At 61.3% G+C, this 15,421-nt stretch overlaps 4 protein-coding genes across 5 annotated transcripts; 1 reads left to right on the plus strand and 3 right to left on the minus strand.

Moving 5' to 3' along the window:
• Positions 1-181: 181 nt before the first annotated feature.
• On the minus strand, positions 182-3,372 carry PRDX5 (peroxiredoxin 5). Its single transcript, XM_043970617.1, has 6 exons — positions 3,201-3,372; positions 1,508-1,642; positions 1,087-1,218; positions 945-983; positions 560-621; positions 182-417 (listed from the first exon to the last, which is right to left on the minus strand). Exons 1-6 carry the CDS (start codon positions 3,345-3,347, stop codon positions 312-314), a joined length of 621 nt encoding a protein of 206 aa, XP_043826552.1. The 5' UTR covers positions 3,348-3,372; the 3' UTR covers positions 182-311.
• A 1,654-nt stretch (positions 3,373-5,026) lies between these two features.
• TRMT112 (tRNA methyltransferase activator subunit 11-2) lies at positions 5,027-6,693 on the plus strand. The gene is made up of 4 exons (XM_043970620.1): positions 5,027-5,178; positions 5,265-5,366; positions 6,295-6,387; positions 6,478-6,693. The coding sequence occupies exons 1-4, from the start codon at positions 5,101-5,103 to the stop codon at positions 6,583-6,585; spliced, it is 381 nt and encodes a 126-aa protein (XP_043826555.1). The 5' UTR covers positions 5,027-5,100; the 3' UTR covers positions 6,586-6,693.
• ESRRA (estrogen related receptor alpha) lies at positions 6,642-11,858 on the minus strand. 2 transcript variants are annotated; one of them, XM_043970599.1, is made up of 7 exons: positions 11,837-11,858; positions 9,930-10,281; positions 9,323-9,439; positions 9,101-9,229; positions 8,833-9,000; positions 8,469-8,738; positions 6,642-7,813 (listed from the first exon to the last, which is right to left on the minus strand). In XM_043970599.1, the coding sequence occupies exons 2-7, from the start codon at positions 10,264-10,266 to the stop codon at positions 7,548-7,550; spliced, it is 1,287 nt and encodes a 428-aa protein (XP_043826534.1). In that variant the 5' UTR covers positions 10,267-10,281; positions 11,837-11,858; the 3' UTR covers positions 6,642-7,547. The 2 variants fall into 2 exon arrangements, with proteins under 2 accessions (XP_043826534.1, XP_043826532.1); XM_043970597.1 differs by lacking the exon at positions 11,837-11,858 and adding an exon at positions 11,625-11,781.
• Positions 11,859-12,587: 729 nt separating this feature from the next.
• CATSPERZ (catsper channel auxiliary subunit zeta) lies at positions 12,588-14,691 on the minus strand. Its single transcript, XM_043970619.1, has 4 exons — positions 14,000-14,691; positions 13,642-13,715; positions 13,446-13,512; positions 12,588-12,940 (listed from the first exon to the last, which is right to left on the minus strand). Exons 1-4 carry the CDS (start codon positions 14,295-14,297, stop codon positions 12,840-12,842), a joined length of 540 nt encoding a protein of 179 aa, XP_043826554.1. The 5' UTR covers positions 14,298-14,691; the 3' UTR covers positions 12,588-12,839.
• Between the last annotated feature and the right edge of the window lie 730 nt (positions 14,692-15,421).

A 15,421-nucleotide genomic window follows, 5' to 3' on the forward strand; every position in this document is an offset into this window, starting at 1 on the left:
TGGACCCCCATGCCAAGAAGAAACTTCCCGACTTGGGCTGCAGGCCCACTCCATCTGTTCTGTTTATGGCCTATGGGTGCGACGCTCTACATGGCTGACCTGCTACAGTGTAGCCTCCCCAAGGGCAAGCCCTAAGATGGCACCTGGTAGACACAGAAAATTCTTCCACGGCAGAAAGGACTGAGAGACAGCAAACGGAACTATTTTATTGTAGAACCTTGAGAAGCTGGTGGACCAGATGCCAATTGTGAGGTCTTGGCTCCCTGTGGAGAGAGCCCAGAGTCCAGGGCTGGTCCTGTGAAGCCCTGGCTTCAGAGCTGAGACAGAAGGTTGGGGGCGAGGCTGCAGGTGAGGCCTGTGCCATCTGGCTCCACATTCAGAGCTTTCACAACACCGTCCTGCACCACCATGGAGAACCTGGATGGGCACAGGGAGTCAGGGGAGTGTCAGGACCCAGGGGGGACCCTGAGGGTCAGTGGGAGAGAGGATTCAGGGGACACAGGCTGGGGAGTGTCAGGGCCCAGGGGGGACTCCCAGCAGAGGGTTCCATAGGCCTCACCTCTTCAGACGATGATTCCCAAACAGGGGTACAAGGGAGTCATCCAGTAACAGCCCAGTTGCCTAGAAGAGTGGAGGAGGAGATGACCAAATGGGTGGCAGGCCAAGGTCACCACAGAAGACCAGCCTCTCCCTACTTGGAAGGCCTGATAACGCCAGAGCTTGAGTCTAGCCCCGTCATTTCCCAGGCCCCCCCAGAGTAGATAGGACCGGCCCAAGGTCACAGAGCTAGGAAGTGGAGGATCTTCGACATGAACCCAGATCATCTGACTCCTCCCTGCCTAACCCTGCCTCTCCCAGCACTGAGCCAGGCCCTGGGGGTCCCCAATTCCTGGGTGGTTGCCCCCCTTTCCCCAGCCGGTCCCCAATACTGACAAAACATTTACCTTCCCGAAGGCCCCTGTGGGGTCAGCCAGCAGCTGAACCTGGAGGCAGAAGGACCAGGGGAGGGGAGATGTCAATCTTGTCATCAGCCCCTCCCCTCAATGAGCCCCCACCCAGCCCATGCCTGATCCCTCAGGGCCTCACCTTGCCTGAAGCTTTCTGTGAGTGGCCCCATTCACTGACCACAAAGACATCATTGACGCTGAGGCAGGCCACCACCTGGGCCCCCTTGGACTTCAGAGCATCAGCCTGCTCCACAAATCCAGGCAGGTGGGTCTGGGGAGGAAAGCACAGGGGTTAGCAGCCCCATGTCCTTCCCCACCCTCCCTTCTTCCAGGCTGCCCCTCCCTCACTTCCCCTAATATCTACAAGGACCCCAAAATGGTGCCATTCTTCACTCACAAGAGAGTGGAAAGGGGTTCCGAGGCCATCTTATCTAAGCCACACTTCACCAGGTACCCCTTCTTTGATCCCCAAAACAAGGGGTCACCCATGTTCCGGTCATAGGGGCCTCCATCCCTCCCTGGGGAGCCCAGCTGGCCACTGTTAGGCACCATTCCCTTACCTTGGAACAGCCTGGCGTGAAAGCTCCGGGGACTCCAAAGAGCACCCCCTTCTTGCCTTTGAACAGCTCTGCCAGGTTCACCTTCTTGCCCGGGTCTCCCTCAAATACCTCCACAGATGGAAGGGCATCGCCCACCTGGGGAAGGAGAAGGCTCAGAGCTCATCCCTAAAGAAAGGGCCCCTAGACACCAGAAAGATGCTGGACCCCATGGGAGCCAGGTCCAGGTCACAGTCCCCTGGGACCAGTTTCCTGGTCCCTGCCCTGCCCCCAGGCACAGCACGATCACCCACAGCCCCTCCCTACTGAGGCAGGTTTGAAATTTCCGGGGTTAAGATCCCTCCCTTGGGCAAAAAGAGGGCGGTTGGTGACCTGGGAGTTTTTCTGTGGCCAAGCAGGTGTTGCATAACCCAGATTAATAGCTTCTATGGGGCAAGACCAAAACCTGCATGCTGGGAAAGGAGTGGGATGGGATGGGGAGGGGCAGGAAGAACAGAGTCTGGAAAGAAGGCAGAGTCTCATCTAGAGTCTGGGATTTGTCCTGTGGTGTCCCAGGATAGTGTGGCTTGGAAGAAGACCCAGGAACCAGCATTTCTGGCTTCAGGAGAAAGAGGTGAAATGGGCTCCGAGATGGAGCCTCCACACACACCCCAGTGAAATAGATCCCCCCCAGAGGAGAGAGGAAGAGGGGTACACCAGGATGAGTAACTTGGTCCAGAGGCATAGACTAGGGGTAAGGAAACCGTTAATTCCCTAAGTCCCTGAGAACAATGGCCCCCAGCATCAGACACTGGGTCGGAGGAGAGGGTCTTAATCCCCACCCCCCAAATCACTGGTTGGAGGGGGCTGAGACTAAATGAATATCTCAGGACATTAGCAGCAGCAGGAGGAAGAAGAGAGCACGGGTGGAGGGGGGATTCCATGAGGAGTCAGTCTATAAGGGGGTGCGCCTTAGGCCAGATGAGGCATCAATCCACAACTGGGGGAGGGGGAAGCCCCCTGTACAGGATATGCCCAGGTTACACTGGCCGGGGGTGGGGCGAGCAGTCAATCCACAGAAAACTACCCCTTTAGGGGAGGCTCGGCTCATTAAGCAAATCTTTGCCATTTGAAGGCCTGTGTTAAAACCCAGCTCTCCTACCTGGAAGACCTCCAGTCAATCACTGAAAGCTGCCCTGAGCCTCAGTTTCTTCAATTGTCAAAGGAGAAGCTTGGCTCAGGGCAGCACCCCGCTAAGGGCGAGGTATCCCAAAAGGGAGCCGATGCCTGCCCTGGGGAAGCTTGGATAACCCCCCAGTTCTAAATCTATGAGGAATGCTGTCTATATCCATCATCAACGTATAGAAACCCCCCCCCATCCATGGAGCAGGGAGAGTCAGTCCGTGTAGGGAATCCACAAAGAAGGTCCCTGGGTTACGGAGCGATCAGCCACAGTTGGGGGTGAGGTGCCGACTGTAATAGGGAGGGGGGCTTCAGTCTATAAAATAGATCGGTCCTCATGGGGGGACGGATGGAAGAGGATCAAACAGTAAAATAAGTCACTAACATGGAGGGGTCACGGGGGTGTCAGACCATGAAGTGGGTCCCTGACGTGGAGGATGACTGGGGAAGAAGGGTTAGTGCGGCGTGGAACTAGGGGGGGGTGATGGGGGCGGGGCTGCCAAGGTCAAAGTCAAGGTCTGGAACCGAGGCTCACCTTGATTGGGGCCATGGCTGCAGAGCTGCTGCGCAGGGTCCGAACCGACACGGCAGGAAAGCTCTGGACGACGGCGACAGCTCCCGACGCCCCTTTAAGTGCGGGCCCAGCGCCGCGCCCGAGAGCGAGCAGCCCCGCCAGCCCCATCCCCACCCTGCTCCGAGTACGGCCCGCCCCCGGCCACAGCCCCGCCCCTGCAGGGGCTCCTCATTTGCATGATGGGGCGGGGCCTAGCGACTGCGAGCCACTCAGCGCCGGCCATGGAGGGGGAGAGGAGGGGCGGACGCCTCCACTAGAAAAACCAGTAAACTTGCACCGACCTGGCAGCCTGGGCATCGCGGGGAGGGCGGTCCCGAGCCTCGGGCCTCGCCCTTCTCATTGGCTAGGCGACGAAGGGGGCGGGGCCTAATCGCTGCGGGGCTCGCTGCTCATTGGCCCGGCTGCGCCGTTCTCTTTCCCAAGACTGAGAGTCGCTGCGGCTCAGCGGGTGATTGACATGCGGCGTGGGAGGAGGGACTACCTGGCTGGGGGAGCCGGGCGCGTGAATGTGCCCCGAGCGCTCGCGTCTCTGCAAAAACACACCGCAGCCACGCTTCCCAACCTTCTCGTGCCTGCTCAGCCTCGCCATGGCACCCCCTCTCGGCCGAGAGGCGCAACCTGGGGACCGGCACTCACCCCCGGAGCTCGCTCTCCTCGCTCCCTCGGCTCACGGCACCCTCTTCACCCCATCCCACGTGATGTTGTGGTCCTTCTCCTGACCAAGTCAGCCCCGCCCCTCCCCACTTACTCCTGGCTGTCCACCCTCGTTTGTACGTGGTCTCCCCCACAGACTCTTAGTCCATAAATTTATAAAATTCCTACTGTGTGCCGGGGGTACAGAGAAGGGCAAAGGAGGCCCCCGCCTCGGAGAAGCTACGGTATAAGCGGGGGAAGAGGGCCAACCCAATTGCCTCAAAAAAAAAAAAAAAGGGCTTTGAACGTCGCACTCAAGGCAGTGGCCTGTCTTCTCCGGCTCACTTTACAGAGGAAGAAACTGAGGCAGGCAGAGTGAAGTGACTAGGGGGAGGCTAGGTGGCGCAGTGGATAGAGTCCTGGATTCAGGAGGACCTGAGTTCAAATCCTACCTCAGACACTTAACACTTACTAGCTGTGTGACTCTGGGCAAGCCACTTAACCCCCAATTGCGTCACTAAAAAAAGAAAAAAATACACACAGAGTGAAGTGACTTGCCCAAGGTCACCCAGGTAGCAAGTGTCTGAGATGATGCTGTGGAAACACTAGCTGTTTTATATGCATAAATTTATTGTTGGTGTTATTATTTGGCCTCCACAACAACCCCGGGAGCCGGGAGCCATTATTATTCCAATTTCACAGATGACGAAACTGAACTTGGGAGAGGCTGAAGCGTTAGAGCTTACGGTCAGAGTCAAAGGGAGGATTCGAACTCAACACAAGCTTCTGTTAGGTTCCCTGCTCCCCACTAAGCCACCTAGGGGAAAACAAGGGTGCACCAACGAGGTGGCGCAGAAACGCCCTTGCATGATCTCGGGCGCATGCGTTCTCCGTCCGGACCCGCGCTTGGCACCGCCCTCTTGCAGCACCCGGAAGCCTAGCCCCGGGCTCCCGCGCGGATGCAGATGCGCATGCGCACCTGACTCTAACAGTATTTGCATCTAGGGGCGGGAAACAAGAAGTTTCCGGAACTAAAAGCCGAGGGACCGTAGCAGCTTCCGCAACATCCTGTTTGGGGAGGGGTGCCCCGCCTCTTCCGGAAGTGACCGGAGGGAGGAGAGAGGTTCAAGCGCAGGGGGGCGGGCAAGCGAGAGGTAACGGAAGTGACGTAAAGGGCGCCAATCCGGTTCCGGTTCCGGTGTGGGTGCGGGTGCGCGCGCAGACCGGGATGAAGCTGCTGACCCACAACTTGCTGAGCTCCCACGTGCGTGGGGTGGGGCCCCGGGGCTTCCCGCTGCGTATCCAGGTACGCGAGGCTGAGTGGGGTGGGGGGAAGGGGCCCTGCCCGGCCGGCGGCCCACCTGACAACTCCAGTGTCTCCCCCACTCCCAGGCCACCGAGATCCGCGTGAGCCCCGTGGACTTCAACCCAGACTTCGTGACGCGCATGATCCCCAAGATGGAGTGGACGGCGCTGGTGGAAGCGGCCGAGAGCGTGAGCGTCCACGCTTGCCCCCTTTCCCCGCGCCCCTTCTACCCCACCCCCCGTGCCGTGGGTAGGACTCGGCCCGTGGAGTCGGGAACACCTGGGTTCAGACGCTCCTCCGGCCCTCGCGAGCTGTGGGGCCGTGGGCGAGTCACTGAACCGCCCCAGCCTCGGGATCCTCATCTGTAAAACGGGGTGCGTGGCTGTCAGACCCACGCGAGACGTTCTTGAGCAAAGCGTGTTGTCGGTGCATAAGCACTTATCGGAAAGACCAGGTGGCTCAGTGGGCAGAGTCGGGCAGCCCCGAGTTCAAGTGAGGCCCCACCCCGCCCACACCCCTTAAGATGCTGGATCGAACTAGAGAGCGTTTGTAGAGGCTTTAGCCAGGATTACCTGCTCTGGCCACCAAGTGCATGCTGGGTAGAGAAAGGCCAGAGGGCAGTGGAGGGGGCACCGAGCCTCGCAAAGGTCCTGGCTGCTCAGTGCACCCTGGAGACGCCCCCACCCCTGAGAAATAGGGGGAGGAGAGGGCACTTGGGGACCTTTCATGCTTTGGTCCTGGGCAGGGCCCCAAGAGCCTGGCAAACAGCACGCATCTAATAAATGCTTGACAGCATCCAAAGAACAGGAAGTGCCACCTTTAAAGGGTTTTGGGGGGTGGCAGTGGTGCTCAGACCTTCCTTTAGGAACGGCAGAGGGGAAATTGGTAGTTATGGGGTAACCAAAGCCAAAATTGCTATGGAGGCTGTGGGACTTGGCACTAGGTTGATTTAATGCATCACAGAGGCAAAAAGGTTAACAATGTAAGCCTCAGCAGCTACAGATGTGACCTTGGGAAGATGAGCACACCTAGTGAACATCCAGGTGGAGAAATAGGGGTCACCAGCAGCCCAGACACCCCCAGTGTAAGCCTTGCCACTTTTGCTCCTTCTTGCAGCTGGGACACCTGTCTGAGCTGCCCCGGGAGCTGGCGGATGGCTATGAGAAGGATGAAGAGTTTCTGAGGAAGGTGCACCACGTCTTGTTAGAGGTGAGGGTTCTGGGCAGGTCCTTGCAGCCACTGGCTGGCATCTGCCTAGCATAGTTCCCGCTGATTCTCCATGTTATGGTCATCCTGCAGGTGGAGGTGGTCGAGGGCACCCTGCAGTGCCCAGAATCAGGACGCCTGTTCCCCATCAGCCGAGGGATCCCCAACATGCTGCTGAGTGACGAAGAGTCCACATCCTAGGCCTTGGAGCTTCCCACCCCCACGCCCAGTACCCAGACCACACAGAGCCCTGGGGGGGTGGTATGATTGCTGTTATATTTTTTTCCTCATTAAAGGTTCAAAACTGAACGCGTGTTTTTTTTTTTCTTTGCAGCAAATATACATTAAAATAGAGTCTCTGTACAGCTCTGTTCCCCTGCTCAGTCTTGGGAGGAGGTGGCCCAGGCCCTACCCCAGTGGCCCCTGCTCCTCCCTCAGTCCAAACCCTAAAAATAAATATAGTGTTATTGCTATGCAGGGGATAGAGTAGATGCTGTGGGCCCCCCTCCTCCCCTCCCCAGGGGTCTGGGATGATCCCTTGGCCCAGCTCCAGGGGTGAGGTGGGGAGGGAAAGAGGAGTCAGCTCTGATTTATTGCTTTAAAGGGGGGAGAAGGATTGAAGTTTGGGGACAGTAATAATGCCCAATATAAATGGCAAGGAGGGAAGGGTTCAGGGGTCCTTGTTCTCCAGCCCCAGCTCTGCTAGAGGGGGGAGCCAGGCCCCTGGGGATGGGCCAAGCAGCAGCAAAAAGCATTAACCGAAGGGGGAAGCTGGGGCCCCTCGACCCTTCCCTCCCTGAGATCTCTTCCCTCTCCCCTGATACCCCGTTTCCCCAGCAGCGCCCCCTTTATGGCTTCCACAAGGCCCCCCCAGCCCTGGGGGTAATTATGGCTTGTGAGGGGCAGTGCCTCCCCTAGTGGTGGAAGCAGCACTGCCTAGCCTCACTCCTCTAGGTGCCTAGGGAAGGGAAGAGGGTGGGCATGGGCCTGGTTCCCATGGGCTGTTGGCATTGCCCTGGCACTGCCAGCAGGCTGTGGGCACTGCCCATGCCCTCCCCTGGGCTTCTTCTGGGGCTCAACCCCCTCCCTCCCACCCCAGCCGGTCCTGCCAGCACTGCCACCCACCCCACCCACCCCCACATGTCCACACGGCCCTCCCCACATCAGTCCATCATGGCCTCCAGCATCTCCAGGAAAAGCTTGTGCATGGGGACCTTCCCTTCCAGCTTCACCCCATAGAAATGGGCCAGCACTTTGCCCGCTGTCTGGCGGAGAAGGGGGAGGGTGAGCAGGAGCCGCCCTGCTCGGCGGCGCTCGGCCCCCCCTCCGGGACCCCCGCCGGCCCGCCCAGCTTCGTACTCCAACAAGGCTTCGTGCAGGGCTTCCCGAAGTTGCTCCACAGCCTCAGCATCTTCTATGTGCACCGAGTCTGGGGGTGGGAAAGGCCCAGCTCAGGGGGCGGCCAGCCAGCCTGGCCTTGGCCCTGCCCTCCTCCAGGGAGCCCAACCCCTTCCACCCTTCTTTGTACTTAGGGGGCACTGGGGTGGCAGACACCCAACAGTGCCAGGCTGTGTGTCCCTGGGCAACGCTGCTAACCTCCCTAAAAAGGAACTTAATCATAATAATCCTTGGGGGGAAGCAAGGTGGCACAGTGCATAGAGCACCGACCCTGGATTCAGGAGGACCTCAGCTCAAATCCGACCTCAGACACTTAACACTTACTAGCTGTGTGACCCTGGGCAAGTCACTTAACCCCAATTGCCTCACCAAAAATAATAATAATAATAATCCTTGTCAGAATCTAGGGAGAGAATGTGGAGTCCACCAGGGCTGGGCTCCAGCTGGGCCCATACAAGTGCTAACTAGTGGGGAAAGAGCTCACTGGCCCCAGGTTCAAATCCGGGCTAAGCCTGTAGGGCTCAGGGAAAGTCATGCCACTTTTCAGTGCCAGCCCTGAACTGGGGACAGCCCCCTATGTGGGCAGCTCCTCACTGCCCCACCCCTTCTCCTCCTCTCTCCCTCAGCATCACCCACAGGGACCACGGGAGACCCTGGCCGCTCCCATGTTCCCACAGGCATCTCACCTGAGTTGGCCAGAGCCAAGGCCTTGAGCAGCACATATTCCTCCCGTTCCAGCCGAAGGGCCTGGAGCCGGCGCACCAGCTGCAAGAGTGCAGCCCCTAACTCGCCCAGCCCGGCCGCCCGGGCTCCCTCCTCGTCCAGAACCAGGTCCTCAGCAAAGGCCAGCTCATCCCGCAGGGGCAGGGAGCGCTGGGCCACCCCCAGCACCAACACCTCCATCCACACACTCTGCAGCACCGACATCTGGTCCGACAAGGACAGGGCAGAGAAGCCTGTGATCAGGGCAAGGAAACCGAGTCAGGGGGCCAGTCACTGGGAAACACAAGGGAGGCATGAGACTGAGCCGTTCAGCCCCACCCCCATCACCTGGGATGCTCTTTGCCCAGCTGATGGTGACCACGATCTCCCGGTCAAAAAGGTCACACAGGGTGGCCACGGCCGGCAGGTGCCCATCAGGGCCTGCTGGGTCAGGCATGGCATACAGCTTCTCCGGCTCCGCGACCAGCAGGTGGGACACGAGGGCATTGACAGGGGCTGCAAGGACAGAGAAGTAGGGGTGCTGTCACACACACGGGACCCGCTGAGCCCCCCATGGGACCAGGCTGGCCCCAGGCCCAGGCAAGCAGCTCCTCACCTGTCTTCCGAGTCCCCCCTGGAGGAGCCAGGGGGGCAGAGGGGAAGGGTCCTGGAAAGGGTAGGGGCTCCACCTCAGGCCGACGCTTGTACTTCTGCCGTCCGCCCCGGACCCGATCTAAGCGAACCCCTGAAAAGGGAGAGGCAGAGCCAGAGCCCTTCAGTAGAGCAGGCAGCCTCGACTCAGACACTACTGAGGTCTTCCCTGCCTCTCCTCACTCACCCTCCTTGAGCATGCCCACCCGCAGGCACTTGGTGAAGCGGCAGGCTTGGCAGGCCTTCCTCCGCCGCTTGGTGATCTCACACTCATTGGAGGCTGGGCAGCTGTACTCGATGCTCCCTGGCAAGGAAAGAGATGGGGTTCACACTGGGCAGCAGCACCCACCACCCCGGGAGAGACTTCTGCCACCTTCCCCAGGCTCGGTTCCCTTCAGGGCAGGAGCCAATTCGAGGGATGGTCCAGGAGCGCACCGGGCCCTGAATTCACAGTCAGAGCACCTGAGTTCAAGTTATGACTGTGATTTTTGGGAGCTGCAGGATTTCAGGGCATTCCCTGCATCCCCCAGCCCCCTTCCAGGTTTGCCACAGCACTAGGTACCAGGGAGAAAGTCTCATCACTCCAAACAGGGGCTGTCTCCACCACAAACCCTGAGAGGACAAGGGCCTCGCCTCATGTGCACGACCCACTTTGTCCCAGAGCGAGAAGAGCGAGGCACAGGAGGTCATGGTGAGGGTCACCCAGGGAGCAGTGATGCACCTTGGTCCCGACTCCCAACCCATCTACTCCAGGAGGCCCAGAAGAGCCAGAGCCAGGGAGAGGCCGTGCTCACCTTGGATGGTCCGCTTGAAGAAGGCTTTGCAGGCCTCACAGGAGGCCACACCATAGTGGTAGCCAGAGGCCACGTCCCCACACACCAGGCAGAGCCGCTTGGGCAGCGAGCTCAGCACCAGCTTGCCCCCGCCGCTGCCCCTCTCGCCCAGCCCTGTGCCCTCCCCTTCCTCATCCTCCTCCCGGCCCGGGGGAAGCCGTCGCCGTGCAGGGGCAGGGCCCGGGGGCCGAGAGGGTGGGGGTTCAGGCTCAGCCTCTGAGGAGCCCCGAGGACTGTCTGGGCTGGCGGGCTCTGCTTTAATATAGAGCGGATCCGTCCCCTGTTCCCGGCTAGACATGGTGCTGCCGATCACCTGGTGGGAGAGGGAGAAAAAGGCAGAAATGGGTGGGGGGTCCTGGAAGAATTCAGGGAGGCTTGGCTCGGAGATGGAGAGGCACCTGGGGAAGATAAATGGAGGGGGGTCACGGAGGAAGTGTGGGTGCCCTTTGTCACTCAGATAGAGGCCCTGCAGGGGCACCTGATGAGCCAGGGTGGACTTATCTCACCAGACCACAGAATCATAAACTGTGCTGCAAGGACTCTCACAAATCACGGGAGCTGCAAAGACCTTTAAAGACTTCCATCCCAAACCTTGACTTTGTAGCTGGGGAAGGGAAATGAGGGGCCAGAGACTGGACTAGCAGCCAGGTCTCCTCCCCTCCAGCCCAGGGTTCAAGCCTCCAGGATGCCTCCCCGCTGGCCTGGGGTGGCAAGAGGCTCCAGGAGGAGGATGGGGAACCATCCATCCTGGTTGCCCAACAGCTGGGCACAGAGCCAGCACCTGGGGAGGGGGAGGAGGAAGAAAGGGGGCAGGGAGCAGAGTCCAGAGGAATTTTATTCCCAGAAAGAGATAGGCCCTATGCTGGGACCGGGGAAACGGCCGGAGAGGGAGGGAGCAAGAGAAAAGTCTCAAGAAAGTCACGAACTTGCCCCCGATTCTTGGGTCCCCAGAAAGTAAGGGAGGGGCATCCATGGCCCCCAAGTGTGAGTAACCTTGAGCCCCAGGTTAAAGTTATAAGCCAGCGACCTTCAGCACCCAACGGGCTGCCCCGGCCCGGAGTGACCCCACCCCCCACCCCCGGATTCGGGGGTTCTCCCTGGATATTGCCCACACCTGGCCTCCGGGGACGCAGGGCGGTCGAGGCGAAGCCCTCGCACTTCCTCCACCCGGCTGGGGGAGGGGGGCTCCCCGCCCCCACCCAGGGGCATGAACTTCCCTCCTTTCCCCCGGGTGCCTGCGCACTCACCTGCCCGCCAGCTCACCTGGCGTGTAAGCCGGCGGGGGGGGGGGGGGGGAAGGGGATGAAGGAGGGGGAGGGGCGGGGCCCAGCTCTTGCTCCCATAACACCCCCCACCCTTCTCTGCCTCTGCCACCCCCCCTTCCCCCAGCAGCTGGGGGGGGGGGGCGGAGGTTTACAAACTTGCTGCCGCCCCCTCCCGCCCGCCGGCCGTGACCCCTGACCCAGAAAGCCCGCGCGGCCCGAGGGAGGGGAGGGGCCCGGCCCACGCGGGCCCGCGGCCCCCACGTGTCTCCCGGGGCCGCGCGGCCTCGGCCCAGGCGCCCCGCGGCGGCGAGAGCCCCAGCGGCCGGAGCCCCGACAGCCGCCCATGGCCCGGGCCCGGCCCTGCCCGCCCGGCCCCCGCCCGGCCCCGGACCTGGGGCTCCGCAGCAGTAGCAGCAGCAGCAGCGGCGGCGGCGGCGGCGGCAGCAACAGCAGCAGCAGCAGCAGCGGCGGCCGGCCCGGCATGGGGGCCCCGAGGCGCCGGGGCTGCGCGGTGCTGGACGGAAGCCGCCCGGCCCGGGCCCCGCCTCCTCCGCCGCCGCCTCCGCCGCGTCCCGGCCCAGCCCGGCCCGGCCCGTCGCTCACTCGGCGCCGCCGGCGGCTTGTAGGACACAAAAGGACATCGCGGCCGCTTCCTACTCGGCTTCCTCCAGCTGACAGCGGGGGCGGGGCCAGCCCGGCGCGTATGCAAAGCAGGGGGCCGGGGGCGGGGCCGGCCCGGCGCGTATGCAAAGCAGGGGGCCGGGGGCGGGGCCGGCCCGGCGCGTATGCAAAGCAGGACTCGCTGCACGCGGCGGGGAGCCGGCGGGGCGGTGCTTATGCCAAGCCGAGGAGGGAGGGAGGCAGGGAGGGGGCGGAGCGGCCCTGGAGGGTTTGCCAAACAACACCGGGGGCGGAACCCAGGGGCGGGGGGCGGAGCAGACATGGACGTGTCCTCCTGGAGATAAGACGAGGGGAAATCTGCTCCGGGAGTGAGCGCGCGTGCTCACCGGACTGCAGAAAGCCCCTCGCTCCCTAACAACTCCGCCTCATGCGCGGCTGCGGCGAAACGGAGGTGTTTGCGTAACGAGTCGTAAGCAGAGTGCGGGACGTGGGAACCGGGCCGAAGAGGCGGGGACGCGGGGGCGGGGCCTTGGCAGCACGTCCTTTGGGCGGAGCTAGAGGGGAGCGCGAGCTGCGGGCTCCACAGCCTCCCGCGTATGCAAATAAGGCTGCGGCCTCGCGGCGCGGACGAGCCTCCCAGGGGCGGGACCGGAGCCTTATATGGCACGGAGGCAGGCGAGAGCGAAAGTCACTCAAGGTCGCAAGGCGGCAGGGCCGCACACCGGAGGGGGCGGAGCCCGCAGGGGGGCGCACAGGCGCCCAAGGTCACTGCGGTGACCGTTGAAGGTCGCGGGGCGGGGCGTAGTCATGTGGCACCGGGAACGACCCCCCCCCTTTTCTCTCCCCTCCCGCGTCCCACGCAGGCGCAGACACCCAGGCGGGCAGAGCAAGGGGCGGAGCGCCTTTATTTATGTCGGGGGGCGGAGTCCCTCGGGGCGGGGCCAGCGCCCAGAGGGGCGGGGTTCCCGAGGGGGCCACGAGGAACTCAGGTGACGAGACGATTCTTCAGGTTCCTGCGGAGCTGGTCCACGTGCCGCTGGAGCTGCTGGGTCAGCTTATGGTCTTGCCCGATCCCCTTGCGGTAACCTGAGAGGGGATCAGGAGGCGGGATCCAGCGCGCGCAGGTGGGCACCTGCTGGCACCGGCCCGCCCCCATGGAGCCTTTCTCGCCAAGGTCGCCCAGTTTTTCCCCCATGCACTTTCTGGATCGGCCCGGACCTGGGCTTTCAGCCCGTGTACACCTCGGCACTTTGCCTAGGCACTCAAAGCTGAAGGACGCGCCATGGTCCCACAGTCCCTACGCATGGCTGGAGCAGGACTCGAACCTAGATCTGACCTAGAGGCCTGAGCCGGCTACCCCTCTGCACTATGCTACGGCCGCCTTGCCTTTCCACCTCTCAGCAGGAGAATGACAGGAATCATCCCTACCCTGCGGGCGTCTCGGGGCTGTAGTGGAGACGTAGGAATGGACGTTGGAGAGGGACAACGTCCCTAGGTGACCTCCCCGCCCCTCCCCTGAACCCCATTTCCATGGACCTCCCTCCCGGCCCAGCCCTGGTCCCGAGGGGGTGTATGGGGTGGGGGCGCTCACTATGGAGGCTTTTTGTAAGGATTTCCAGCGCCTCCTGCTCCATGAGGTTGACCAGAGACAGGGGTAGCTGAGAATGGAAGGAAGAAACAGCTGCTAGGGCACGGGGTTCAGGGAGAAGCTTCCCAGTCTCCGCCAGAGAGGGGAGAATCGAGAACCAGACCCACTCCCAGAGTCCCAGCCCTCGGTGCGCACGCACTCGATTCTGTAGCTCAGCCCAGTAAGCGCGGTGCGTAGCATCTCGAGATCCCATGTAGCCTTCCCCATCTAACTCTGGAGGGCGGGGGGGGGGGGGGTGAGAAACGAGAGAGTAATTATAGTCAACACACAGACCCTTCCGGAGTCCCTGACTCCCGCTGACAGCCCACTGAGGGGCTTGGGATGGCCACTGAAAGAATCATGTCTCTTCCTGGCCCAGGAGTGCCAGGCCTTCCCATCTAGGGACCTGGAAAGGTGCTGAAGGGGATGGATCCCTCCCCTTGACCTGCAGAGCGCCCTCCGGGGTCTCCCTTGGAGAGGCGCCCAGCAGGTCGCAGCCCTCCCCAGCCCTGACAGACCAGGGAATCGTTTAGGGTTGCTCCTATCGACGTCCTCTACGTTTTTCCCCAGAGTGGGCTTGCTCGGGGGCTCCTCGAACGTGGCGCTAACCGCCGCGCGGCTAAAGTCGGACGAGTCCCCGTCTGTCATGGTGCTTTGCTTCCTCCAATTAAGGGGCGCAACCCTGCTAGAGCTGGTGTCGATGCTGCTGTCCCGTTCCCTGCTCCACTTGCCCTCTTGGTTCCGTTGAGCCGCGCCCGCCGTTGCCCAAAGCTTCCGCGCTTCCCTTCGGGATGCGGGGCTTTCCTCCGAGAACATCTGGGAATCTTCCGACTCCTGCCGAGGAGAGGAGAGGGAGTCGCTGGGCTAGGGAGGACCGAGGGGAAGGAGCCGGAAGCGCGAGACACTGCTTCGGTGCCGGGAGGTCGTCCCAACCCTCCCCTCCCCTCTCCTCCTCAAGGGTCCTGAGGCCAGTTCTGCCGTCTTCCCTGGTCACGAGTTAGAGGGGGAGGACAGCGAGGGGGTCAGAGGATTTCGACTGGGGCCCCTGAGGAACGATAATGCTAAGTGAAGGGCCCTGAGGGACAGAAAGGACAAGGGGGAGAGGCCGGCCCCCGGGCGAGGGACTGGGAGGAAGGAGGGAAGGTTAGAGTCCACGGCGCTCCTGGCAGCCAGTGGTCCCAAGCAAAACCTCACTCCAGTCGAGTTCACGAGAGAGCAAACGCCCAAGACCGAGTCCTCTGCGTTCGCTTGGTCCGCCGGAACAGGGCTTTGGCCCTCTCTTTGGTTTTGTGCTTGGACTTTCTCTGGAAGACTGGAGCCTTTGTTCTCCATCCTCTCCCCAACGGTCGGAGTCCGTTGTACAACTGACCTCTGAGGGTTGTGCTCCCGGGAAGTGTGTGTGTTGGGGGCTGGGAGGTGAGGGGGTTGGGGGGAGAGAGAAGACGTTGGGATTGAGTCACGAGCCGGAGTTCGGACCCTACCACTTAAAGGCCACAACTTCCCCTCCACCCGGACGGAGCTTCAGAGTATCCCAGAATGACCAGCTCTAGAACCAACAGGCACCCAGGAGCCCATCTAGCCCATCCCCTCATCATTTTTGTTATTGTTTAGCCGTGTCCGGCTCTTTGTGACCCTATCTGTGGTTTTCTTGGCATTGCCATTTCCTTCTCCAGCTCATTTTACAAAGATGAGAAAACAGGGTTAAGTGACTTGGCCAGGGTCACACTGCTAGTAAGTGCCTGAGGTTTGATTTGAACTCAGGAAGATGAGCCTTTCTGATTCCAAATCCAGTGTTCTCTGCCCACTGCACTAGTAGCTGCTCCCCCGTGACAAAACTGATGGGGGGGGGGGGTGGAGCGGGAATCAAAACCAGTCACTTAAACCAAAGGAGATTTCACTAACAAGTGACTGACTATTGCCCAAGGTCGCATAGCTCAAGG

This window comes from Dromiciops gliroides, chromosome 6, assembly GCF_019393635.1.
Source record: "Dromiciops gliroides isolate mDroGli1 chromosome 6, mDroGli1.pri, whole genome shotgun sequence".
Taxonomy (NCBI): Eukaryota; Metazoa; Chordata; class Mammalia; order Microbiotheria; family Microbiotheriidae; genus Dromiciops; species Dromiciops gliroides.

Bases quoted from the DNA above. Each gene is read 5' to 3' on its own strand.
- PRDX5 (XM_043970617.1), bottom strand. From the start codon at position 3,347: ATGGGGCTGGCGGGGCTGCTCGCTCTCGGGCGCGGCGCTGGGCCCGCA. The intron at 1,643-3,200 runs GTGAGCCTCGGT...CTCCTTCCCCAG, and splicing joins CAGCCATGGCCCCAATCAAG to GTGGGCGATGCCCTTCCATC. The intron at 622-944 runs GTAAATGTTTTG...CCACTCTTCTAG, and splicing joins CCACAGGGGCCTTCGGGAAG to GCAACTGGGCTGTTACTGGA.
- TRMT112 (XM_043970620.1), top strand. From the start codon at position 5,101: ATGAAGCTGCTGACCCACAACTTGCTGAGCTCCCACGTGCGTGGGGTG. The intron at 5,179-5,264 runs GTACGCGAGGCT...CCCCACTCCCAG, and splicing joins GCTTCCCGCTGCGTATCCAG to GCCACCGAGATCCGCGTGAG. The intron at 5,367-6,294 runs GTGAGCGTCCAC...TCCTTCTTGCAG, and splicing joins TGGTGGAAGCGGCCGAGAGC to CTGGGACACCTGTCTGAGCT.
- ESRRA (XM_043970599.1), bottom strand. From the start codon at position 10,266: ATGTCTAGCCGGGAACAGGGGACGGATCCGCTCTATATTAAAGCAGAG. The intron at 9,440-9,929 runs GTGAGCACGGCC...TTTCCTTGCCAG, and splicing joins CTTCAAGCGGACCATCCAAG to GGAGCATCGAGTACAGCTGC. The intron at 9,001-9,100 runs GTGAGGAGCTGC...CTGTCCTTGCAG, and splicing joins AGGGGGGACTCGGAAGACAG to CCCCTGTCAATGCCCTCGTG.
- CATSPERZ (XM_043970619.1), bottom strand. From the start codon at position 14,297: ATGTTCTCGGAGGAAAGCCCCGCATCCCGAAGGGAAGCGCGGAAGCTT. The intron at 13,716-13,999 runs GTCTGTCAGGGC...CCCGCCCTCCAG, and splicing joins CAACCCTAAACGATTCCCTG to AGTTAGATGGGGAAGGCTAC. The intron at 12,941-13,445 runs GTGAGCGCCCCC...ATCCCCTCTCAG, and splicing joins CCTTACAAAAAGCCTCCATA to GTTACCGCAAGGGGATCGGG.